This window comes from Netta rufina (assembly GCF_964035555.1).
Source record: "Netta rufina genome assembly, chromosome: 2".
NCBI lineage: Eukaryota > Metazoa > Chordata > Aves > Anseriformes > Anatidae > Netta > Netta rufina.
Window position 1 is genome coordinate 6,716,753 of NC_140124.1, and position 27,852 is coordinate 6,744,604.

A 27,852-nucleotide genomic window follows, 5' to 3' on the forward strand; every position below is an offset into this window, starting at 1 on the left:
GGGCAGCTTTGACTACTTGGCTCCATTTCACCTCTCCGGATGAATTCTGAAGAAAACAATAGCTTAAAAATGAAAAAGGAACTTTTATACAGATGAGTAACCTGCCTGTGCACAAAGCAGACTAGCCCAGGATGGCACCCAGACTTTCCTCTTCCTTAATTAGATTTCTACTGATTTCTGTCAGTTTAGGATACAGCATCTTCAAAAATACACACCAAAGCATAGAGAACAACTCAGAACGATCCAGTTCTGGTGCTAGAAAATATGCTTCATTTATTTTGGATGTTTTAATCACACGGGGAGATAAATCATCTGAAACTGGCGTGTTCCTCGCTAGCTACCAATATTTTAAGCTAGCATAGCAGAAGCCAGTGAACATTTATTCAGGTGAACTCGTGTATGTAATGGAGTTGCCTTCAGCAACTCTCCCTTGCTTGTGGGCCTCCTGTGACTACACTGCCTAAAGTTTACCTTGATATTTCTCTGATGGTCACAGCTGGGCAGGATTTGTAAAACTTCAGGCTAGAAAGCCTTGCAGCCTGCATTATACACGGTGCTAACAGGCCAAACGAAGAGGCAAAAGCAGCAAGAGGTTTATTGTAATACTGGTATTTTCCTAGCTCTTATCAAGCAAAGCATTTAATCTGATGTATTACACTTAATGAAGAGTCAGGAACTTGTACTGCAAATAACAGATCAGATATAATTGGAATTTGTTCCACACCACTAGCCTACATACATCAATAAAAACAATAACCACATTGGATTTTGGGCTCACTTCATTTGCATTTCTTAATTTAGTGTTTAACTAATTTAACAATAGTAATGATTTAATTCAAATTAAAATCTAAGGAAAATAAAACAATTTTAAAAAGCCATTAAAGATTCCATTAAGTTCCATCTAAATTAATATTAGCTTTCTTAGTATTTTCAGTAAATGATTTTCGTCTCTCACTGCTGAAACAAACATGAAGTTTCCTCTGTGCAGTCAAGCTTTAGACAAACCTTGTTAGATTTATTGGTATTATTTCAAGCAATTAATTAATATACATTGGAGTTATTCAGAGGAAAAGCACAAAAATGGCAGGAAAATGGATGAAGCTGTTTTTAAAACACAGCATTCAACTTAGATAATTGTTCTCTGAGCCTTTTATGCGGAGTTCTCAGGTATACACTGTTAGATCACATTGCCCACACATTTGTGGTACTGCTCCTAAGCAGCAGATGCACAGGAGTTATCCAAGCCACACTAGTTTTATGAGACATCTTTCTGCATCGCCACATGCAGCAGTCACTTGCACATGAGTGGCTTTTCAGACAAGAGAGTTCATTTCAGGAATACGTCAGTTACAGTAACCAAAAGGTGAGTTCTGTAAGTATCCAGTCCTGCTTCCCAGCCTCTAAACGGTACGGAAAAGTTATTTATATAATACCAGCTATATAGATTACCAGCTATCTAAATCTATATAAATTTAAACAAATAAATCTATTTAAAAATCTAAATCTATATAGATTTAGATAGAAACACATAGATAGCATATGTACAGAAACTTTGGTGTTTTCATTCTACTGATGAAAACGAGTCCTAAATGTATTTTTGCTCTTACAGTCTCCAGGAATCTGCAGCTGATTTTGGAGGGTTGGATGTGCCATCACAAAGGATGCATGGAGGAGGGAAGTGCAAGAAGTCGAACCGAGACCTCTCTAAACCAGAACTGCTCACTACATCAGCTTAATCCCTTGGTTAAAGCAAAAAGTGGTGAAATGCTAAGGCCTCTGAAGAGCTACCTGGCTCATTTTCAAAGAATATAGAAGTGCTGGAAATTAGGTCTATAGTCCTGCACTCTCCTGGTTCTCGTGATTAACCTTTATTCATGCAAATGGCAGCAGTGATATCAACAGGAACACTCCTGCAGTGATTATGCTTGCACGTAACAGCTTGGCTAACATTTAAAACTTGCACTGGACTGTATTACAGCTCATAACAGCGACTGTAGTTGAAAGGATTTATTAATACTTGTAAGACACAAGTAAAAAAGGAGATTAAAGCAAAAATAAACAAGAAACCTTAGTCCTTCCAATTTACTTAAAAAGACAATTCCACCTTTCCAAACAGATACTGCAGCAGTTTTTTATTCTAATGTGCCACACTTCAAAAACAATGGCTCCAGATTTTCACCTGCATTTCAGTGGGTATCAGGCTTTTGCACTCACAGACAAAATTAGGTAGGAAATACAAAGCTTTGTATCACTTTCTCTGAAGCACAAGTGTTCACTTGCAGGTAAACTTAAGTCATCTAACTAGAAGTGCACTTAATTTGAAGAGATTACTCGAGCAGCTCTCCACTTGTACACTTGTATTACCATTATAATTAGAACTACTTCAAAACAACAAAAAGTTCAATTTTGACCACAATAAACACAGAGGAAAAAGATCAAGAGCACCTTGACTGAAGAGGATGAATGCTTTTGAAAAATATCCTTTTAAATCCCTCCAGCTCTGTGACCAGTGACCGCCTTCATTCCAACGCTACTTACAGGGCTGCAACTAGACAGGCTAATATATGACATTATTTTCTGCTATTCTGTATGCTTTAAGTAGCCATTGAGAGGCCTGAAATACATCACTGATTGGCAACAATGCTGAGTGCCCTCCAGCTTTCCATAATTACCGCTTCTTGAGATGCATACATGAAAATTGCTATGTACATATAAATATTGCCATTTACCTGTTAGGTAGCAGATACCAGCAAGGGAGAGGGAAGGAACTGAGTAACTGAGTAACCCAGCCCTGGAAAAACTGAGGAAGAGGTCAAGGATGTGTTGAAATAGAGCTTTCAGAAGCCTTCCTTCAGCACATGGGTACCTCTCTGTAGCAGATCACCAGGTGCACAGTGATGAATGCTATGAAGAGCAAGCCTCAGAACTACAGGTTTCATGGAGAGGAAAACACCAGCTCCACAATCTGCCTAGAAGACAAACGACGTACTCTTTTCAGCCACGCTCTCTCTCTCTGCTTTAGTTCTTGTCTTAGGAAGTCATCTGCTGACTGTCCTTTTGGTGTGAAGCAGTCTTTTGAAACATGCCCTTTGGTCAGTGCCTAGTAGGGTCAAAATATGATCCCAAACCTTCTACCAACAAAGCTTATACTTGAAACATAACAACGAGTAATCTTAATCTATTGAAAACAGGACATGAGAACGTCCTGAAGAAAGCTTCTATCACCCATGGAGGACTTATCTAAGAACACTGAAACTTTGGCTACCAACTTTAGGCTAATGAAGTCCAATATACATTCAGGTCAGTTAATCTGTTGTCCAAAATATTACCTGCGTTTAATACTGCATATATAATACATCTGTATTGTTTAGCATCGTTACCTTCCATGATCTTGTTGGCATGTAAAAAGAAAGAATTCACTATTACGTGTTTGTGCATACCAAGCACTTTCAAGTGGAGTTTTCCAGACAGGGCATTCAGCTCGGTCACACTCCTACGCAGCTGTTCCTTTCAGTTTGTGTTACTGCAAAAGGAGAAGTACAAAAGCACACAGATTTGTATTTCAGTAAGATGCTAGCTGATTTCTACAATCAGGAGTGAGTTGAAGTTTCCTCCATCAAAACTTCCAGAGACTTGTAAAAAGTATGCATTTCAAAAGAATCAGCAGAGATAAGCACACCTAGAGGTGAAATACTAAGAGTTAAGTCTCACTTCAGTAATGCTTCTGATAGAGATTAACAAGTGCATTTATATGCAGCAGTTATCCTCTAAAAAACTTCAAAGATCATTTTGAGACACTACCAAAAATAAAACCGTCACAAATGCACCCTCTGTTTATATATATGTGTGTATATATACACACACACTTCTATTTTCAATTTCAAATTTCCAACTTCCAGAAATGTCTTGATATGAACTTATTAAGCTTCAAATACTGTCAGATGGAAAAAAAAAATACTTAAAACCAACATTAGTGATAGAGAACAGGTTGTTTTTAAACTCACTCTCTACTTGGGTAGTAACTGATGAACAATGCTTAGCAGGTGCTCCCGGATTTAGTTTTAAGTCTGTCTGATGCTGTACAATCACCGTAAGAGTTGCGGGAAAAAGACAATTTCTGATTCAAGGAAACTTTTTCTTTTTGCTCTTTTATCTAGTCTTTAGATTTTCCAGCTAGGAAAAGTATAGCACTGATGAGGCAAAGGGACACTGAAAAAGACCATCATGTCTGGGCTTACAAACATCAAAGAGAGAAATTATATCACTGTCCAGAAACTGGGAACAGGAATTTCATGTCACCTACCATATCAGCAGTAGATTTAATTCCATGGATGCTATAATCCCATTCTTCCACACATCCAACCTTTTGTATTTTGGGTCAGTTTTGTCATTGATTCCAAATCTCAGTCTTTAAGTGCAAAGCTAAAAAACTTTCTGCTCCTACTTTCAAAGTTCTCTCTTTGACACGAGTAAATACTGCACTCAAAACTTATTTTCATGAACTTCCCATCCTTTGTCACCCTTTACACTTGGACTAAACCGACACTGTGAAAGCCCCGGGGCTGAGACTTGTCACTTCACGTGCACCATGCATACCTGTTCTCGTGCATAGATTAGACAAAACATATACAGGCTAAAAAGCATTACAGTTTAAAGGTGGAAAAAGAATACCCTCGGTTCTGAGGAACCACTGCCAGAAATAAGAAAGAAAAGCTGCCCAAATTAATCCTTTCATGTCTCAAGAGAATTAGATATACAAGTAGACTGCAAAATTCCACCTGCCCAAAGAAATGGGAATTTTTATTTGGTTTTTACTTACACAAGAAATTGGGGTAGGGAGTATTTTTCTTCCTTGATATCATTTAAATAAGCATTGAGTAACTGCCCTCCAGAAATCAGTCTGAAGGGAACCAAAGCTTTAGATGCTTAAAGCTGTTTTAAAAACGTAGGCTCCACTCTGTTTTAAAGCAGGTTAAATCTGTCTTGCCTAACCTCATCCAACAAACACAATCATAGCTAAAAAATCACCGTACGTGTAGGCAAATAGAGTAGGTAGGGAAAGAATGACTTATCTAGTAGAACCCCTGTTAACGCTGAAAAACTCGAGTGTGGGTTTGATGCAGCTGAAAGCATCGAGACACTTAGTGCTCAGAGCTGATGCATAACGTGAGATGTGCAAGAGAGGCTGAATCACCTTAAATCAGAAAAAAAGGAAAGACAGGGTCTAGGGAAGCTTGGAAGAGCTGATTAGAGTTCACTAACAGGCCTGTCACATTTGAGCAACAAAAAGGAAAACACAAAGACAGAGAGAGATTTAAAGAGGAAGAGAGATTTAAAATAATAAATATCTAGCATTTGACTCAGTGTTAACAAAGGTAAACGTAGGATTTTACAAGCAGAATGATCATCAAAACAGGGGATCACTTAGGGTGATAGCAGCATTTGGTATAAATGATTAATACAAAGGATTGTTTGGATAGCTCTGAATCAGATGAGCCTCCCAACAACTGCATCTCCTACAGATTCACATTTCTGAGATGGAACGAACAACTCTGATCCTTCAAACTCACCCTTCAATAACATAAGTGATCCCTTTACTAAAAACAGGATGCCTATTTTTAGAAAAAAAATCCATCTTGTTCTTAAAACTGTCAGAGCTTCAGAATCCACTACCCCACTGTCAATTGCTGCATCGTTTGATTTCAGTCTCTGTTAACAATCCGCACCTTGCTTGTCATTTGAGGTTTGCCTACCTTCAGCTTCCAGTTATTGAACCATAATGTTTCTGCCTGTAAGGCTCTAGAGTCCTATACTGTCAAGTTTCCTTTCCCAAAGAAGGTACTTAAGGACTGCAATCATGTCATTCCTTTGCTAATCTAAATGGATTTAGAACTATAGATCAGCCTCAAAAAACAAGTGATAGAAGGTGATTTATTAGATAACCCAACTGATCTCCAAATCCCTAGCTTCTAGAGATCCATGAAGCTCTAACAAAACCAGTCAACTGACAGCTTAACTATTTTTCAGAGTACTGCCTGACCAGTACATCCACTGGAACAGTTATAAACAATCTCTCCCCCCATCAGGGTACAGGAATTGAACCATTTAAATACTCGGTCTTTTGCTGACCAAACATTAAAAGTGATTGTTCGAACAATGACAACATTTCATCATTGTGTCAGGGAAGAAAGACAGATAGTGCCCCTTCCAACGTTTTTATTAACTCTTCGGATTTTCTGTCTTCATTGCGTTTCCTGTATATGTATAGCAACAATAAAACCAACTAAAAGCAAGACAATAGCCACGACATGAAAAAGCCTAGAGCACGTAAGCAACTTCCTTGTGGCACATTAGGTCATTTCCTTCAGAGACACTTTATCTAACCTATTTCCAAACTAGCTAGGCTAATACTGTACTCTCCTGAGCCAAGCAATAATAAAGAGCCCTTTTTATAAAAGACTTGGTCAGGGAGTTGGTAACGAGCTAACCAACCTCTCACTCCAGATCACTGGCTTAAAATGAAGCCTTGCTTGTTGGTTCTTAAAACCAAGCCTTGCTTGATGGTGCCTAAAGGTTCAGCTGCAGGACAGCAACACAAGTCGGATGCTCTGTGGGAAACAAGAGGAGCTGCAATAAAGTTCTTGGCAAGGCATTGCCCATCTCAGGCTGGCATTCTTTTCAGCCAGAAGTTTCAGCAGAAAATACAAATATCCTCTGCAGCAGTATCAGTGACTTATCTGGGAGGAATATCCTGCCTTTGATGAATCTGAAAGTACTTTTTGAGCCAACACTCCTCCCTCAAATGTACATGTCCACCAGCATGGGGTGTTTATACTTTCTTTGTACCACATATTAAGCAGTTCACTCTGCCCCATCACTATTCATATATGTTCCAATCTGACCATTACCACCATTCCCTATTATTTTAAACACAGAATTTCAACCTCCCGTCCAGAGCACTGTCCCCTAATTATTTTTAAACAGTTTTCACTCACTTGCTGAAGCAAAAGGCCCCTAAGAAAGCCATCACCCTCGTGCTGCTGAAACCCCATCAGCACTCTTGGCAGCAAACATCGAGAGACAAGCATGAAGCCAACACAACATTTTAGTATTGATTTCGCTACGAAATTTAAATCCCGTAGGGCATAAACATCAATTTAATCTGTATGCAACTACAAAATGGCTTCACTCGCCGCGTTCCTCATTTCAGCCAAAACACTGCTACAACTCGAGCAGAAACACAGTCAGCAGTGAAGGCAAAGACTGATAGAACAAGTAGCCCAAAGCTGCTGGTAATTTGTAAGAGAATTGGAGACTACAACCACAGAAGCCATTCCTGTGAGGGTCCCAAAATCCGTGGCACCTCGCCTTGCCAAACCCGAGAGCCACTTATCATGGAGCAGAGTAGTGACAGCCTCACGCCTCACCTTTGGGCTTCTGTGCCTCCACCTGACAAGGTGAACAATGAAACACAACAGCTCCACGTTACACTAATTGATATTTTCTGAGGTCCCCTCGCTCCATTAGACCGCTCTCCCTGCAGACAAAGAGGCACACGTTATTACTACCCTCAGCCCGCTGAAAAGAGCATCAGATGAAAACATCACCTGAAGAAAAAAGGAAATTGGGGAACGTGGAGTTTGCCCTTGTGCGATCTTAGACTGAGCTCTCCGGAGTGAGAATGCGTATTTTCTGACTGCTGGAAAGTCAGGCCCAGCATGCTCTGACATTTCCTCATTTTTCTAGCACTGTGTGACTGCTGTTTTGTGTCAGGATGCATCCCATTGTACACGTGACCAGCAAGATGCATTTTCACACACTCGAAACACCAGTAACATATGGCACTTCAAGAAAAAAAAGCATCTCATTCTTCTAACAGTGCAAAAACACAGGCATGTCTGCATCACCCCAGCCAACACACAGGCACCAAGTGCTGTCAGTAGAATTCAAGGCACCAACGTTATCTGCAAGTGATGGATTTATGTACGTAACAAACTGTAAATTCCATAATAAACACAGACGCGGGATTTTATGGACAATGCTTTCGCTTGTAAAACTTGGCACCTTCTATCCATCTCCCCCTGCTGATGATAGTTAGGTGGCAGCATCAGATTCCTAAAGGTACAAACACGACACAAACAGCACAGCGGGCACCTAAAGTATTAAGAACCCACCAACAGAGGTACCAAACGTGAACACTGAGAGCCATGCCCAAAGCTAGCAGCTTCTACACAAACACACCCCTGCCCCAGATTATTTTTCTACCTCCAAGGCAGGATTTATTCATTGCTGCTGCAGTTCCACAGCTCTAGCACACAGCATTCACGCACATACTGCTCAGATTGCCATCAACACAAAGGTTTCTATACTACCAGCACATCATTGCAGTATCTATTGGCTGCTTGTGCAAACACCACCAAACATCTGCTTCTGTACTGCCTTCCTTCAGCATACCCAACGCACACTGTGGCAATGTTTACTTCACCCACCAGTGGCCAGCGGGGTAGATTTTGCTCCCAAAAATAATGTTTTGTTGGTCTTCAACAGGACAGCTTCACGGGGTGCGAGCAAGGACCACCATAACATTCTCTGGCCAGTGTCAACATGAAGTTTAGGACTGCTTGGTCAGGAGTAGAATCAACTCTGAAGTTTATTAAAGATCGTTATGAAGATTATTAAAGCAAATACTGGCAGATCACTCTAAGCCACTGAAAGTTTTATAGCTGCTGTGATCACCTGTGTCACCGAGCTGCACATGCTGTCATTTCTCTGTAAAGTTGCCATGGCTTGGACCAGAAAGGATGGGTATGTTCCTTACTACAATAGGTCCCCAAACCACGCACCAAGCATGTTTACACAGTCAGCATCTGAATTCCAGTTGTGAGCTTAGCTTTCAAAACGGGCTGGCTGTAAGCAGAAGAAGGAAGTGACAAAACAGAAGGTGTTTATGATATAATCAAAATCCAGGAAAATAAAGGCAAAACAGCAAACCTTCCCCTTATCTGCATGAATCTCTGAATGAGAGGATGTAAACAACAGGCACAGACCAAACTTTGCTTGTTTGTTTCTAGATCACAACGCTCTATCCAGCCCTTAAGCAAAACAGGATACAGGGTGTTACTGAATGATTTCCCCTGAAATCTGATTGAGAAAGATTAGAGCAATTAGAGCAAAGTGACACACACTTTTAAAACCCTTAAATCACGATTAATGTAAGGTCTAACTTTTCTCTCAAGGATTATCTGGTGACTCTGAGCCATTTCCAGAACAAGGCTGACACACACATTCCAGCCTGAAAGAAAAAAAAAATCATGAGGCAGAATCCCCTGCCCTCTACTGGCACACGAGATGCACTGAAGCCTGTGCACACACCCACAGCCGAGCACAAACACAGCAGCTGAAGAGCTGTTTTAATTTTCTTTATACTAAGATTTGTAATTTGTGAAAGATCTATAATGTACCGGACACGTCAAAGTGGCTGAAAAACCTTACACGTGAAATAATATTTTGGCATCACTGCACTTCTTCCTGCAGAGCCAGGTAGACCGAGGAGATTTAAAATACTGCTAGCAAGATAATACATTCTTTAGCCAAAAATAAATTCTAAGGGATTATCTGACATTTTTGATGTTCACAGTGCATATCCAAGAACTCTGACAAACAGAAATATATTCTACAGAATTCTCTTCCACGCACATGGCTTTCTGGCTTACCTGCTGCCTTCCAGGTCACAGTCAGCCAAAGTGCGTTTGGCCCAGGAACTGAGAGGCAGGTTCATCACTCTGCAGAAAGGATTTTCCAGCACCTCAGTACCAGAGCTAGGGAAATTCTCGGCCATGATTCTGGCTCATTTGCACTATTGAGATGGTACCATATAAACCTTGGGATACCACAGGGAATTGCTTGCTGTGACTGACCGTGTCACTTCCATCTTCTGTGGCTGATCAATTTAATAAGTATCCTCATGTAACTTTCTGGGTCTTGTGAGCAGTTAGTACTGTATTCTCTTACTGGTGAAAACAACAAACATTAAAAAAAAAAAAAACACACACACAAATGGTTTATGCTGCTGTACTTACATTTTTGAATGCAAATCTTGATTTCTGGAAAAAATAAATTGCCCGCATAAACAAAGCCCAACAGGAATTGAATAAACACAAGGGTCCTGACTGTATCTTTCATCCAAAAGATAAATAAGCTTTTAAATCACATTAAAAACAAAAAAGCAGCCTGAAAAGGAGCTGCTATTAAACAACAGAAAGTCTGGTAATATCAGAGTAATTCCCACAATGCTCATCCGTACCCTGAAACACGTTCAGAACACACCCTGTTTTCAGAGCTGTCACACAACAAATGCAGATGTAAGCCTGCCATCACCACACAAACAACAGAATATGACATTTAAATGATACCACTAAGGAAAAGTGGGAGATGTATACAGCCTACACTACATGCAGCAGTTCTTTCTTAAAGCAACTCATCTGTTAGTTACCAAATAGCTAGACCCTTGGGATGAAACAAAACAAAAGCATACAAGGTTCCAAGGAAACTACAGGAACACAATGCAATCACACCCATCTCCTTTTTGCTGCAGATACCTACAACACTAAAAAAAAAATAAAATAAAGACAATTCTAAAGCTTATGAAGCCACATCCTAAAACTAGTTAGGTTTTCACATGTTCTACTAAGCTTAAATGGGTAGAAATTATCTGTAAATTCAATTATTTCTGTGTCAGATTTGCCTGGTATCTTAAATCATTCTCCTCCTACTCTGGTGTTTGTCTAACCCCTGACCACTTAAAAATTACAAACGTATCCTCTTCAGCCATGAGCCTTCTAGTCTATATAAGCCAATCTTTTGGTACAGCAGAATCTAGGAATGAAGGATAAATGGTTATTTTAAACACGATCTATTTGAATCTCTGTCTCCATAAATAACCTCCACAATTAAATACTGTTTCAAGTATATAAGAAAACACGTAACAGGAAGATCTTTACAGTGTAAATTTATGAGGTGGTGTTGCCACACCTTGTGATTTGTTCCAGTGTCTCTATATTTTCTTAACTTGCAGCTCCTGGACTTCCCTCTTCACAAACAAACCACTCTCTTTCGTGATTATGAATAAAAGTAAGAGATTCGAGAAAATAAATTGCTCAAAATATTAGGTCAGGATGGGCTGGTAAAATACATAAATGACCAACATTTTATTTTGTAAAATCACATGATTTCATAAAGCCATCAAGAAAAGGTAATCCAATGTTTTTGAGATGCCACTGGCTGACATACTGGCAGAAAATGCCAACAAAACAGCTTACCAAATTTCCTGTTTTTTTCCTAGAATTTCACATCACACTTATTTAAGTAAAATGCTAGCCTATTTTGCTGTTTCAATGTGCTAAAAACTATGTTATTAATTCTGGGGAGCAAGATCTCTTACTTTCTAAATCACAAGACAGAGAAAGGGCTTCAGCTTTATTAACAGAAAACTGTGGTAAAGAGGTAAGTGACCATTTTATGGCAGGTCCAGGAACCGAACATAGATTTCAGATTTTCTGAGTTACGGTCTTGTGCTTCAGGCAGAAGGCTGTTCTTCTTTTCACTTAACAAGCTATCGAAAATCCAAACTCTTATTTAAAAATTGACAATGCAGCTCAGTAACAATGAAATAGCAAGAATACGTGAAAAGAAGTAATCAAAGTTAAATCACCGGTCCTTCTAAATTTAACACCTGCAAAAATTTGTCCCCAGCACACTGTCAAAAATGTTTCCAAGAGGCTAGTTTAGAATTCATACCACTTTCTGTATCCGTTAGGGCATGAATCACGATACTGACATTACTGTCAGAACTCCTATCTTTGTGTTTGAACTCTAGTGCCATTAGTTCTGCAGCTTTTTCATCATACTTACTGACTTTATATCCCAGCTTTTCAGCGTGAATCCTCTTGGCCATGAACTGCCCTTCAATCAAGGCTCGTATTTCCACCTCCTTTGGAAAGTCTGAAACCTGTATCAAAGAACGAATACATTAAGTTAACCAGCACCTTGCACAGTATACAATGCCAAGCTGGAGACAGGTTAAAAGTACGAGGCAGATTTATAGTTCATTATCCTTGTCTTCACCCTGAAGTCAGCTTTCAACTAGGCCCAGCTCTGCAGTCACACACAAAAGGCACACCTAAAGACTCAAACGCAACCCATAACTGCAGAGCTGTTGGCAAATCCATCAGTCTTGAAATCAATGCCGGATGGATGGGAAGAGGTGCCTGGGTGAGTTGTAAACTCTTGGCATTTCTCGGCACAAAAAGCTGCTTAAAGATCAGTATCTCAAAAACATTAAATTAAAGCAAGTAGATAAAATTCAAATGCATTAAGCAATGTCACAAAAGTTTAAATCCATTTCTGTCTGCAGACAGAACAATCCTTTCATTAATTGCTATCTATAACATTTTTCTGTCCTTCTGTTAACTAGAAGAAAGGCAAAAGAGTTAGGAAAATGCTGAACTACAAACCACTACAAATAACATTTCACAAAAAGTTCAGTTTTTCCACGCACTACAAATACAGCAAGAAGTGACTAAGCATTCATTTAAGCAGTAAGTGTTTAAAAGACCAGTGCTACACTGCAAACACAAGATAGTATCAATCTCTGTTCACCTAAGTGAGGTCTAATCAACGGGGAGTCGTGATTGATTAAAAACATCTGTTGTGTTCCAATGCCACCCAGAAAGCCAGGCATTTAAACAACACCCATTTCGCAAAAGAAAAATACAAACATAAAAAGAACTTTTCTTTTCATAACATAATTTTTATTTTAATTCCTGTTATACTTGAGCTTGTGTTTACTTACTTACCACCATGTGGCCTGTAGGTTAACCAAAGACATGCAGGACAGCCAAATGAGGTCTTTGCACTCACATTTAGAGCAAGATAAAAGACGAAATCCTACAGCCCAATGTTTCAACACATTCTTATCTGTGTCCAAAATTTAGAAGGCAAGGACTAAGTGATGCAAGTTTAGCTTTAAGATTATTGAGAGCTTGGTAACCTTTTTTCAAAAATAGCTTTAGCTTTACTAAATCCACATTTTCTAGTAAAAATATATATATATATATATATATATATATATATATATTTCCTTCAACAAAACACCAACAACATTTAAGTTCTAGTTCAGACTTTGTGTTATGGATGTTCTCTAGCTACAAACCAAACCTTATGTAACTCATCCCTTGGACTTGCATCAATCGATGAAATTCAAAAGCAAGCATCTCAAAGAAAAAAGATAATGGCAAAGATTTTGAGCTTTGAGAGTACTCCTTCAAGCTTTTGGACATTAACTAGATTATTACTACCTTTTGGTTGTCACTGTTGAATCTGTGAATCCCAACTGCTTCAGGAGTAATTTCCATCACATCAAAGTAGAAACCTGCATCAAGGAACATTAAAGAGTGTCATGTTTTCTCCTAGCCCAAAGTTGTAATCTTATTTCAGAACAGATGAAATGATAATAAATGTATGTCATATATTTGGAAAGACATTTGAGACACTGCACAGCTTGTTTCTTAATTCATTTCAGTCCAGATACTTACTAAATTTAATTACTTTCAGTTTACAAAAAAAAAAAAAGAGGATCTTAAACATATCTGGCTCAAAGCCTTTAATACTTCATTAGAAATCCAAATAATATAATAAAAGACAAGTCTACAAAAAACCACTTATCCACCAAAGCATGCACACATGCAAGTAATATAGTAATAAGATAATATGTAACACATCTCAGAAATAGTTCCAATAAATTATGTGCAAGGGTGAAAGAAAAAAAATGAAAAAAGTGAAAGTTAGTAAGAAGAGTACAGGAATAGTGGAACACTTCATGCACTGGATAAGATTTCATGAGTTTATTAGAGAGCATCAGATATTTTGAGTCATGAAGCAGAGCCAGTCTCTGAATAGTTTTGATGAGATCTAAAGAAATACAGTAACGCTTTGCAGGCAGGTAGACAAAAAGTGAGAAAAAGATTTCCTTTGTGTTGATGGCAAGTTGGTCAGAAAGGATATTCAAAAAAGGAGACAAAAAAAAAAAATGAGAACAGAAAAAGTGAAAAAAAATAGCTAAGAAACTAAGGGCAGTCAGCACAGCCTGTAAGACTCAGATCTTCGGAAGACGACTATGCTGCCCTAGCAGCCCTATGAGTATTACCCCTCAAAAAAACCACAGAAATAGCACTGTGCTTTAGCACACACAACCTTTTTGATTAAACATTCTAAAAGCCTGCCAGCAAGGAACACTGTGGGTTACAGATCTGCAGGCCCTACCAGGGAATTTATATCCCAGAATTTCCTTCTTGAACCTGCTGCCACCTGGCATATGAGGTGCTCAGGTAAACTTGCTGTTTTAATAGCTTTCTCAGGGACCTCCCAGCTGTGACAGGACCTTCTCCTGTTCACCACTCTTCTTTCTCTACTTGTTACCCCTGTTACTCTCGTTATCCCAGCCTCACCCTACCCGCTGCCTCCACTCATCTCCAGATCTCCAAAGCTTCCAGTGGCATCTTCTTGCACAATAACGGGTGTGGGGAACAAGTGTCAAAAGGGAGGGTGTCTAACCAGGTCCTTCTTCACTCTGCTTCCCTCAGGAACTCGGATATTCCTGTATTTTTACATGTATGCTGTATCTTCAAGGAACACAGAAGTTAACCAAGGATACCAGTTACTGAAGATGACTTTCAGGAAACACGTTTTTACAGGGTACTGAGTTATCCGAGTGAATATACAATAACACAAATTTTAGGACTTGAAGCCCGTGTCCTGGTATCCCTGAAATCACTAACAAGATTTCCATCAACTTTTTGTGTGTGTTTTGTTTTTTGTTTTTTTTTAAATATCATCTAAAATGGCTGACTTCTGGGTTTTGGAATAGCATCTTCCCATTTTCTGAAACACCTGAATTGATTTGTCTTCTAGGGAAAAGAGATGCCTGGCCATTTCAATACCCCACAGAAATTGGATTTGACAGACAACGTAACAGAGCTTCTAAAAACAAAATCGGTGCTAACATCACTGTCAAAAACCTGTATCTTTAATTCAGTTTTCTAAGGTGTGGATTCTTCTATAGCTTAATTATCCTACTTTTTTGAAATTAATTTTAACATATTGATTCAGATCTAATATGACTGCAGTGATTTCAAATCCAGCTCTGCAATGGTTAAATTTTAATCCTGATTAAGCTCACCTCTCAATAACTTATTTCAGAGCTATATAATACACCCGTGAAACGTCAAGCTTTAGGAGAAAAATGTAAAATTTCAAATACATGGATTTATTAATATTTTTTAAATGTTTCCATCATTTTATTTAATTCACTTAGCATAACGTGGGAGGAAACAGGGATGAAGTGACTCTGTGACATACACTGGGGAAAATGCAGGACATCTGGGTACGATTTGATATTACTGCATTGTTCACATGCACAGAGCACGATTCTAGAGTAATGTGCAGAGAGCAAAACCATTGAAGACAGAGAGAAACAGCATGGAGCTACTTGAACCACTTGATTTGAGTTTCAGCAAAAAGCAGCATACTTTCATGAAAGCCTCCTTCAGAAATTAGTAGTTCTAAACATTCTGTAGATAAGATGCCATAAAATGCTAACACCTTTTCAATGATCAAAAGAGCTCCATAAATATAATTTTCTTATTCAGTGGACGCTGAAGAAAAATACTCTTATGACACTTACCCACCAACAGAGTATTTCTGAGCATACATGTAGATTAGAAATTTCCCTTGCTTGGCTTAATTCTTGGCCTTTATCACAACCCAAGTAAAAGTAGGTGCAACTCCCAGCAAATTATGTCTCCAAACAAACCCTGGAACTCCCAGCCCTGCTAAGGCTCATACCCAAGTTTCCATTGTTTCCAGCAACAGTTGACAATAAGGCTTTGGAGAATTCATCCCAGGAGCCTGAAGCGCAGTCATCTCTGATCCTCTCCCTCATCAGAGAGCCATTCTTAAAACTAAAACACACAAACACACCACATGCATTTTTCAAATCATTTGACTGTTTTTTAAGCAATTTGTTGTTTTACTTAATACTGCTGTTCGTTGTATCAGCTGAATACAGCCAGGCAAGCAGATACAATCATCTCTTCATTATGGAAAGAAACGCAGAGGAAGGAAACCAAAAAAAAACAACTACAACAAGACACGTTGAGGAAAACAATGCAGAGATGCTCTTCTACATCTCTCCAACGAGTGAATGGTTCAGATCTATTCTGGCAGGCCATGCCAAACACAAGCTAGCTCTGAACAGCTAACACGTCTCCTCAGAGCTCCGCGTGCAGGATTTGCAGCCCAGTGCCTGACTTACTGCAGTTTCCTGGAGCCCAAAGCCCTGAAGACACACCATGCACTGTCACATCATGCTGGCCATGAGGCAGGACCTGTGGAGCTGGGTTTCTGCACTGTGCCAACACCCATCAAGGGCTTCATTGAGTCTGGCTGCACCCAAGAGCAAAGACAAACACCTGCTTTTGGACATCCCCCAGCTGGACCTAGTAACTGCTTTCAAGAGAAACGGTTTGTGCTGCAGGTGCAGAGGTAGCACTCGTGTGCACTGCCAGCAGTACTCTGACACAGCACTAAAAAAAACTCATATATGATATGAGTTTTGATATGGCTGTAAGGAGGAGCAAGAGTGTCTCCATGCTGCATTACATCATTTATGATTTCAGGGTCCAATAAAACTTAGGAGGTCTAGATCCATGCCAGTATCTGGCAAAGGGAAGCACCACAGCCGCAGCTACACGGTTCTGTTCCAGAGCCCGTAAGCCATGCTGTAAAAATGCATCTGTTGAGTGTGCACGATCTGTGCACCCTTTGTGCCATCTCCTCCTTTGTCTCCTCTGTGAATATAATGCTCCTGCAGCATACTGCAGCACTGGACTCAGACCCAAAGGAAAGCAGTCTGAATCCTCTCCAACAGGGAGTCATCACACCAACTCAGCAGGAGAGGCACAAAAACATCCAAAAAGAGGGCAAGGAAATTATTGAACATGCTCTGTAGCAGCAACTGAAAGCATTCAAGTTTTCTATACATATATTCTGCCTGGGAGTTCAGGCACTTTTCCTACTAAAGCAGGCGAGTTCCCTATTAATTACACTGCTCCATTAGTAAAGGGGCACTGGTGCCAAAGGAGCAGCGTTAGGGCAGGACCAGCCAGACTGGCAGAACAGAAATTCTTTACATCTGCATGGCTACAGAAGTAGCCTGTGTTCTGAAGGACAAAGATTTGGCCTTCTGCACGTGTTAAGCTGGAGCAGAAGAATGGCAGCAGAATGGTTATTCAGAAAAATGTCTCAGCGTCTCCTCTTACAAACAGGTTGTTTATAGAGCTCTTTCACCCAGCAAGCAGTGAGAAATAGAGAAAAATTGGGAAAAAGGAAAACTTGAATGCAAAGCTTCAAAAATAACCAACTGCCGGGAAATCATATTATGAAACTCAGTAACTTGCAATTGACATCACCCTTTTAAGCTCCACTTCACAACACAGTTCCCACTGTCATCTACAGCATCCTTTCACTGTGCAGGTAAGGCTCAACATCACAGCTAAAAGGCAGATTTGAGCTCTGTTGAAGTTTTCAGTTACAAGCACCTACAGTTTGATTTTGTAGTGTTAGTGATACGAGGTAATCTCAGGATCCACAGGGAACAGGCTGAGTTAATCACTAATGCCATCAAATCTCCGCTTCGGAAAATGCCTCTACCTTATAGATCTGATCATTTGTAATAATTGAAACAATATTACTACTGCGACTTATAAGAGACAGTCCAAGTAGGGGGAAAAATAATAATCCCTCTTAAGTCCTTAAGAGGGTTTTATGCGCACACTCGTAATTAACAGGCCTGTTACAGAAGTGCTGTCCACTTCCGAAGGCCTTCCCAAGGAACAGCTCTACCCATTCCTGCCAATAACTGCTGCATTGTGCTCTGTGCAATCCCAAGTATTTAAACACTAAATGTACCTGTGTATTACTTGTAAATATTTGCCTAAATGCTCTGACTTTGGAAGTTTTTCAGTTGAACATGTGGATTTGGTGAGGGACAACCCGCAGCTTCAGGCCTTCCTTCCTCCTACTTGGCTGGCGAGAGGCCAAACCATCCCCACATCACAGCAGCCAAAAGCTACCAGGAGAATCATTCTGTCAGCTGGGCTTCCTGAGATCTCAGTATTTGCCACGTGCACAGTCTAATATGTCCCTGAACAGCACTGATTATACTCGTCTATGAAAAGGAAGCCTTCACCTGCCCCATTATGTCCCCTCTGGACCACTAGAAGTTGCACAGTCCGGTCAAGCTTCTGACATTTCAGATTATTACATTTCAGAAGACTGCTATTCCTGTACATTAAATATATTACCTTCGATTCACAGCGAACTGGCCTTATGTATACATAAAAATAATTTTGTCTTTTTATCGCCGTGAGAATTTATCCTTCACAACTCTGCAGTTACCCACATTGAACAATGGGCATGCCATAATCCTGATGCAAATGTTTCAGCAGTAGGTTGCCATATACCATACGGAGCGCTGAATATTCTTTTCATTATCATTTTGCAAAAGAAATAAACCACTAATACAAAATATATATATATATTATTGATCCTAGATGTACAAAAAAAATGGTATTACCATAAAAGTGCCATAAATGTTTGTGAATCAACAGGGTTGCAGAGGATATGACCTTCTAAGGCAGGCGTCGGTTCCTGGATCCACAGAAACAATGTGTCACTTGTGCCGAGGCTAATCTGGAAGGAGAAAAAAAAAAAAAAGTAATTGAAGCGTTATCACAACGTGCACGGAAAGCAATACAGAAATTAAATTAAAACCATTTGTTATTACCACTAATTGTTTTTAAATTACACATTAAGTCAATTGGATTCGTATTGAAGCTAGCGCTGACTTTTAGGTTGTCACATCAGTGAAATACATACCAGACAGAGACTTGAGCTTTAGGGTCTAGAGCATTAGTTAAAAATAGTTGCAGTTTACTTAAAATCTTTCAGGCAGCTTGCAGATTGATAGAAATAAAACAAGAATGAAGGCAATAAAAAGAAAATCAACACTAGCAGATTAATTTAACTGATAACCTACAGCTATCGTCCTTGTTACCGTTTCACATTTCATGTATTCCATTTATTCAGGGATACAGATAGTTTTCAGGAATGTTTTGACTTACTGCAATATCTCCTTCTTGAAGTCTCATCCCTGCCAATGATGCTGAAAGCAGAATAACAGAGAAAAAGTTACTCGTATGACTCAATTTTAGCATGCTACTTGGGACATCACGGCACACTGCACTCGCTGTCTCAAAGTAGAAAAAATGGGAATTATGTTCATGATAACCTTGGCCTATACATTGTAAAAAAGGGACCAAGAGCTTGGGTGAGAGTTTTAACACTTAATCAAAACACTCAAAACAAACAACTGCAGAACTGCAGGATTCTCTGAAGGTTTGTATGTTCAAGTTTGAAATACTGTGGACTCTACTTAACAACACTCTTTAAAGTACAACACCACTCACCTGCATCAGACTACTCATATATTTATTGGACTAAACTGGACTTGAATTTCTAAAAGAAAAATTTGCCTTTCAAGAAATTCAGAGCTTAATCATGTCCCATAATATACACGGGAAATATACCATGATGAAGCCTACATCTTTATTCAAACCTGGATATGCTACTTTTACATGGATAAGTATTTTATTTTCATAGTCTTGAGAAAGATGACTTTGCTCTGCCCTGAAACAGTCATGAGGATTCCAAAAACTGCTCCTAAATTAACACTCTCCCTTACACTGGGATATATCAGTCTGACAAAAGGACAGCTCTCATTCTTACAGAAAGGCTCTTTGATTCAAAAGATACAACAGCAGGGTTTGAATTCACATTTCCTAAGTTAAAAATGGAAGTAATTCATATTACAAATAGTTTATTCTCTTAGACAAACCAAAACCTAGAGTCACCTCTAATTACTAGGCTAAAGGGAATTCATTTGCAGTACCCAGCTTATCCAAGATGTCTATACCTCAGAAGAGCCAGTGATGGATGGCTGTTGGAAAAAGCTATTAATGCTGATAAACATGATATTCTTTCGCTGTATAAGGGAGCATCTGAGAATTAATGAGATTGATCTAGAATTTCAGTACATGCATAATGATATTCACTGAATCTTACACATTTAATCATCTCACCTGGGTTGTCTCCTGTAAAGGCTACTACTTTGCAGTCTGGGCTAAACCCATAACGCTGAATATAATACGGAGAAATGGACCCCTAAGGAAAGAAATACGGAGTGAAAAAACAGCTTAAAAAATGGAAAATGATCTTGCAGTGTATGATACAATTGGTTGTAGCACAGAGCTGAAAAACCCTAGAGCAGCTACAATAACCATTTCTGTATATTTAAGGCAGGAATATTTCATAGATTTTGAACCTTTTTTTTTTTTTTTTTTTTTTTTTTTTGTCGGAGAACCTTATAGAAATATCCTGAGATTAGATTTTGAAATACATGAAGTAAATAGCAGCATTTTAGCTCTGGGTCACTCTGGAATTCTTCACATCAAGTAATATAAACATACCCATCTATTTTGCACAGAATGCATGAATATTAATACATAAAAATTAGAAATTCAATGCAAACAAAAGAGGAAACAACATTAATATACATCACAACATTAAAGGTTGAAATATGACACCTATTATTGTAGGGGTCAAGAACTGTATTCTTTTAAGCCACAGAGAAAACACAGGAGAAGAAAACCATCCTTAAAAAATACATGGACATTTATGCAGACTTTTGATTTGTTCCTCTCCATTATACATGATCAGCACAGGAATCACAAGTGAGCTACCTTACTAGCACTGAATTGAGAGGGATTAGGTGACAGATACCTACCCTGTTTTACATGTGTACCACCTAAAGCAACAGCTCTTTCTGTGCTGGACAGTAAGACTAAATTTATTTACTCTAAGAGACATGGGTCTTGATTTCATCTTTAAGCTGCATAAACTGAGGAGCTCTAAACATCCCAAATGATTCGGGAAGATTAACTTATTAACTCTACAAACAGTATAAAACAAGGTCCTTGTTAAGCAACACAGATGTTGGGTTATGTTTCTGCAGTAATAAATACTGTGCATAGTTTTGCAGTCGTAGTTGTGGGCATATGGGAAGTCCAGAGAGAAGAACCCCAGTGATTCTTATCACTGCAGCATCTGCCAAAACCTTTATTTTCAGAGCCCAGGGCATGCAGGAACCCAAAGTGATCTGTGGCAAAAGCTATGACAGACACCAGCTACCAGTTTTCAAAAATATCTATTTCTGCTCTGGCACGCATCTCTGAAGGTAATTGTGCATGCATGCACACACACACACACACACAAATATATTCCAAGAAAGTACCATCAGCAGAACTCTCAGCACAAAGCCTTAGTTCTTCCAATGACTTTTTTTTAAAACTCTTCAAGACTGGCACATACCAGGACTGAATGGGATGGCACGGGGCTTCCCAGTTTCTCTTCTAATCCTGGTGCACAAGCATCAAGGCAGGACGCTGACCACACCTTTTCCCAGATTTGCAGCAGATTCATACCAGAACCTACACGACATAGATCAAACCAAGAAGCACAGATCATTAAACATAACAGCAGTGTAAAGAAAGCAGATAATATTGCATCAGAAAATTCCACCTTGTTACAGGCAACAGAAAGTCATCCTGAAAAGTTGTCCTGGTTTATAAAGTTAACTGAGGTTGGTTAGTGGCCAAATCTATGTAACTTCCTGAGCACTCCACATCCCTTGTTTGTATTTCTAAGATGCATTTAATTGCACATTTCATTAGACTTGAAAAATCCGTACACGCTTCTGGTTAGTGCTGTTCAGGGACATATTAGTCTTACTCTGGATTAACAACATTTTCATTTCAAAGACTGTTTAGCCCGTGACTTATTTATCTCAGAAACACAGCCACATTCTCAGCCGAGCACAGTGGAAAACTTCAAATTCAATTCAAAACATCTTTAAACTCGGTATAGCACAAAGAAGGTGAAGCTGACCAACAGGCAGAGTCTGTGGAATAAGGCGACACTTGCAATGCTGGAACACAGAGGAAAAGAAGAGTCCTAACCACATCTCAGCCAGCACGTTACAAGGCTCTAGCAGGACTCTTCTTCTCAACAAGACCATAAACCTGCCATATTCCCTGCACATACCCTACTGTTGGTTACACACGCACAAATAAGCTTACACTATCAATTCCCAGCAGCCTTTTTCACTTAATAATAAGTTTAATAATGTTTATTAACAAAACACCTATCTGTACAGTTGAATCCTAAGCACCAACACCATCGTCTGGACCCAGTGCTTTGCACGGCGCTGTAAATAGAAAGTGTTGCACGCTCCAGCTGAGACACCAGAATAAACCAAGCCAAACAGCAGGAAATTTGGACTATACTTAGCAACATAGAAAATAGAATTACATTTATTAAATTCAATCAATCCCATTTCATGCAAATTAAACGCACTTAAATTATGCGCTGGTAAATTTGGCCTGTGATGCGGCAGCAGGAATTTGACAGAGCACAAAGTGTGCTTGCTCCCACAGGCAAAGGGTGCATTTCCCTTTTCTGCTGTCAGAGTCACTACCAGCAACAGGAGAAGGAAAGGTGGCAAGATTTAGTCCAGCTTCTCTCAATTCTCTCTTAAATCCAACCATCCCCCCTGCTTTGGTAAATTGAATCCAGAATTGTTATCTGCACTTCCAAGACATGGAATGGAGCCTCTTCCCAAATCTCTCAGGCTTAATGAGGAAATATGCAGAACTAGAAAGTTTCCTAGAAAAGACCCTTATGTAAAAGGACAAGAACAGCTTAGCTAAACTAATCAGTGAGCCAGAGAATTTCTAAATAATGAGGAATTTCATTAGAAAAAAAAAGTTAGCTGTTGTTTTTTTCATTTTTTTGTTTTGTTTTGTTTTGTTTTTTTATGGTTTTCCTTGTTTCTTTTGTTTTTTAAAATCCTTCACCTCAACATCCAGCAAGCCCGAAGAAACGTTTAGCCAGTATCCTCCAATGCAATTCTGGAAGAATAAGCACAGCCTCTCCAATCTTTTCTGCCTAAACCAGGCAAAACACTAACCTTTGTGACTGAAAAGGTCTAAGCTGATATAGAAACTGAAACCACACTTCAGTTTTATTGACTGGTAGATATAGCTGCAAAGAGACTTTAACATGCCCTGAGAAAAGAAAGATGAACTAATTTATCCCACCCTCAAAAACTCATTTAAAAGATGTGAAACAACTATTTTACAAGAGCTACTCGTCTGTTGGCCTGGATTCATCCTATCCAGCTGCAGGAGCTTGAATGAGAATCTCGAGGCAGCAGAAAACCAAGACCAGAGAGCTGAAAGCTCCCTGGAACTGCTTCTCCTTCTCCTTCACTCACACAGGGAGCAATGCACAGTGAGCTCCTAACTCAAACATGTCTGGTCATGCATGATCTATGCTGCTTCTAGAAATAAAAGTTAGTAAAAAATGGCTTAAGCACACCATTGTAAGTTTAACGTTAAAATAAACAGTAACTCTAGAATTAAAATCATAGGAAAAAAACAAAGGCAGTCTTCAGACTTGTCACTCCGACTGGGTATCCCACCAGCAACAAAGGTCAGTAGCCAAGCCCATGGTCTAGTAAGGACTGAGGAAAGGATTAACACGTGGAGGAGTAGGATTCAGTATTTCACTGCAAGCATCCCTGACTTAAAGTGACCAAGGAGCACAACTGGGACTTGCCAGTATTTACTGCTTATACAAAAATATAATTATTTCAAGACTGGGGAAAAAAAAAATCATTACAAAGACCAAAAGACACTGACTAACTGGCTTTATCAATCAGCAAGCTAAAGATCAATATTTGCATCCATTTAGAAACGGGTAAGTGCATCTATATTACAGCATTCTGGATTGCCTTTTCGGCGAGCAGTGCAGCTCTGCTGACACCAAACAAGCTACAGGAGGAGTAAATTCAGCCCAACAGGCTGCCTTCTGAAAAGGCTTCGGTTCAAAACAGCCTTAGTTGAGACAACAACAGAAACAAGTATGCTAAGCTACGATTTGCCTAAGGCTCTTGGAAAATCATTTCAAAAGATAAAGCTTCTCTAGGTCAAGAGCTGAATAGCTGTTCTTTAAGGTGTCTTCTGAAAGAAACAATGCCTCGAGTGTTTGAGTTATTTAGGTCCCAAATGTATCTTCCTTTTACCACCTGCACAATATAAATGAAAATCATTCTTCGTTCCACCAGAATGTAATTTAATTTTTTTGGAATCAATCACACAAGGTGCTCAGCCATTCATAAGCAGTGGTTTGAACCTTACAAGATTGGACCTTTAAGGAGAAAAATTCCTGAAACTGAGTAGCACATTTCCTACAATAACCCGTAAATTTAAAGAGAGAAGTTATTGTGCAGAGCTAAACAATTTGACAGGGTCTTTTAAAGACGATATGACCTGAAGTTAAACCTACAGAAATGAAGAATAGGTCTATTATCTGAGTATTATTTTGAGATGCATTTCAAACTACAATATACAGGTGCAACGTAAAAGATCAAGTGAATTGCAAGAAATCGTACATGACAAGAAAACAGGTTTTTAAGATGGATCCAAAAAACTATTGCATGCATTATAATTACATTTTATTACCAGAATTAGAATTCGCTCTCATTATGTTAACAGAAGAAAAGAACGTAGAAGACAAAATATAGCTTACAACACCGAAAACTCTTTTGTCTTGTAAAGAGAACTGTAACATCCTGCTTAGTTCCCTTATCTTTCTTCGCACAAAAATTTAATAATCTTACATGCTTTGAACAGTAGATAACATTGATTCAAGTTATGTAAATAGCCAGAGGTGTAACAGAACAGGCTCTCCTTAGAGCTGCTTGAAAAATGCAGCACATTTTCTATGAAAGTTCTCCAATGAAGCAAACTTTTGTTTTGTTTACAGTTTAAAACGTTTTGGTTTCCAACCAAACTGAATTGTTCATGTTCCAAAATAGAAGAAGCACAGATTTTCCTCACTTGCTTCCAACTAGAAAAGTCAGAGATGGCATTACCCAAAAAAATAAAAAAAAAAATAAAAAAATAAAAAAAAACAGGATTTGTTTATTATTTGCTTATATTTTAAACAAAATGTGAATCAAAATAAACACTCACTGACAAAATAATCAACGATCAACATATTTCTTTGTCAGAAAAAAGGATCTTGGAGCTCTCACCATCCTTATTTGAAAAACAGTAGACACAGCCAGTTCTGTAGGCTGGTGAGTGGCCAAAATGCTCAGCACTCGGGACTACTGAGGAGCAAAGTGCAGCTCTCAACAGGTATTGTGGGCAATAATTCACAAAAAAAAATAAAATTTAGCTGTGAAAATACATGGCTAACAGAACAAGACCAGAAGACAGATGTAATAATCTCACAATTGCTGCAAAATAAGCGTGGATCGCCTTGCAATTTTTAAGGTCTCAAATATAAATGGGAAATCTAGTATTGAATAAGTTGTCCATTACCTAAAATTGAGGTGCCTTGCCTTTTCCTATGAGCTTTGATGGAACAATGAAGAGGAGAAAAAATAAGTTTGTCTTCGCACATGGGTGTCAACTATGGCTCTATAATGCAACATTTCCTTAGAGAGCCTTGTTATCTAACCTTTCAGCTCTGAAATGTATCTCCTCTTATTTTCAGAGAAGGAATCAAAAATGCTATTTAGAAATGACAGCACAGCTCCCAGGAAGTAGGTATCCCTCATAAAGGCTGTTTAAATTTGCCGTTTAAAAGCTGGATAGCTGAGATAACACACAACAGAAAGGAGAGACACGTGTCCAGTCACTTTTTTGTCTTTGTTATGATGAATGAAGAGATAAAAAAGGTTAGATTTTATTCTTTTTAACTGAGCTTGCTTAGTTTTGTGGGTTTTTTTTCTTGCTTGGCTTTGCTTATCCTTTTAAAAATGAACCAGAGGAAATTTGTTACAGATCCTTACTCCAGTTAGGCGTGGGGGAGTGTGGAATAATCACAGTATACATCTTATTTACATCCTGTGCAACTCAGAGCTAAGCCAGCAAAACCAAAAAATATCAGAACTATGAAGTCTACCTGAAAACCCACAGTTTTTAATGCTTTTAAATAGATATGTCAACATTCCTTTCACATCAGAAAGTAATGAAAAAGGTTCACTTTCATTTAAGAACTTTTTCTCTGGCTCCATTTTATAGAAATTGGAATCATGGTACGATGGGGATAAACAAGCAAAGCTGACAACACTATCAAGAGTAGCAACAAACTGAAAGGAATAACTTAGTTGAAAATCTAACAGACTTGCAATTAAAGCTTAAAGACTGAAAATAAATGGCAGAGAGCCTGTCCCCCTTTTATGTAAGGCGGGGAGGAATAGAGAGAAAAATTTCCTTCTTGAATTGTCACTACCAGAAAAGCCCACGCACTTACCATCACTGTAATCGATGGGTGCATAAGCTCCTAGGAAAAGGGAAGCTGCGAAACTACTAACCAAAGAGATTCTCTGAAAGTAAAAAAAAAAAAGAGTGTGAGAGTGATTCCCATCAGTACTCACTTCAAAGAAAATAAATAAGTAATTGGAAGCAGCAAATGTTAATAGATGCTTAATGTTAGACACAGAATGCACACAGAAATACACCTAGAAGGATTATTCAGCTTTCTATTCCTGCCTAAGTAACGCAGCAGATACCAATCTAAAAGTAACCCCATGATAAAAGCTGTTAATAGCTCTGCATTCTGAAACATGCAAAATACACCTAGTATATTAGCATATTCTATGTTATCATGAATTAATTCACAACTGTGGTGTATCACAGGACTTCAGTTAAGGTAAAATACTCACCGAGAAAAAAAACTGTGTGTGGATGACCGGGGAAATGCCCAGAAGACATGAATTGGTCAACTCAGGGTACAGGTCTGAAAGCTTTCTAGTCACTGGCAAGGCTCTGATAGCACCTTTACGTGAGCTCTTACCTTCTTCCCATCCATGACCTCCTCCCAGCTGAGTCCCCAGCCCTCCCAGGAGTTAATCCTAGGAGTTGGGAATAACCAGCTCTGCACTAAACCACTGCCTGCAGTTCTGCCTCAGGATATGTTCCAACAATGCATGAAATCCAGCTGCAGGGCTCCTAGTACTGGCCCCAAAATGCCCTGGCCATGTAACACAAAGCACTGATCCAACACGGACTCACCTCCGTTTCAAGCCTGCTAGAGAAACCACCGAGTTAAGCAGCCCAGCTTTCTGCAGGATCAAGTATTGTATGTTCCCCAGAAGCTGGCATAAAAGCTGTCAAATTCCTTATTGTGTGCTCTAACTCAAAAGAAATATGATTGTCACCCAATAACTAATCAGAATCAAATCTCTACTGGTGGAGCAAGCCTGCAGTGACAGGTTTTTGTATTAGTGATTATGAAACCACTGCTTCACACAGCATTCAGAGACGGACTATAGCCAGAGCTCTAAGAAGTGGTTACAATGGCCAGGAAACTTAATGATGCACTCGCTCTTCATGCGTCTCTCCCCAAGAATATATCACATTGTGCTTAGATAACGAAGGCCTACCTTCTCTGGTGCCCCAATGGGCACTAGCTGCCTGAAATGGAAGGAAAAGGATGGAGTTAAACTGTGAATCAGCCAGTTCAGCAAGCTGACCTAGAGGAGGAAAAACATCCACCTTCCACATGTCACTCAGCCTGCCAGGCTGCTAAGTGCTGCTTGAAGGT

At 39.1% G+C, this 27,852-nt stretch overlaps 1 protein-coding gene across 1 annotated transcript in view; it reads right to left on the reverse strand.

Moving 5' to 3' along the window:
* Window positions 1-27,852, reverse strand: part of XYLB (xylulokinase) — a gene marked incomplete at its 5' end in the record, with an annotated part of 88,823 nt that overhangs the window by 43,839 nt on the left and 17,132 nt on the right. The window contains 8 exons of the mRNA XM_084306956.1: window positions 11,911-12,007; window positions 13,356-13,429; window positions 15,901-16,016; window positions 18,692-18,807; window positions 19,239-19,279; window positions 20,256-20,337; window positions 21,544-21,662; window positions 26,560-26,632. Of these exons, the coding sequence (XP_084163082.1) occupies window positions 11,911-12,007; window positions 13,356-13,429; window positions 15,901-16,016; window positions 18,692-18,807; window positions 19,239-19,279; window positions 20,256-20,337; window positions 21,544-21,662; window positions 26,560-26,632 (718 nt within the window). The remainder of the gene's footprint in view (window positions 1-11,910; window positions 12,008-13,355; window positions 13,430-15,900; window positions 16,017-18,691; window positions 18,808-19,238; window positions 19,280-20,255; window positions 20,338-21,543; window positions 21,663-26,559; window positions 26,633-27,852) is intronic.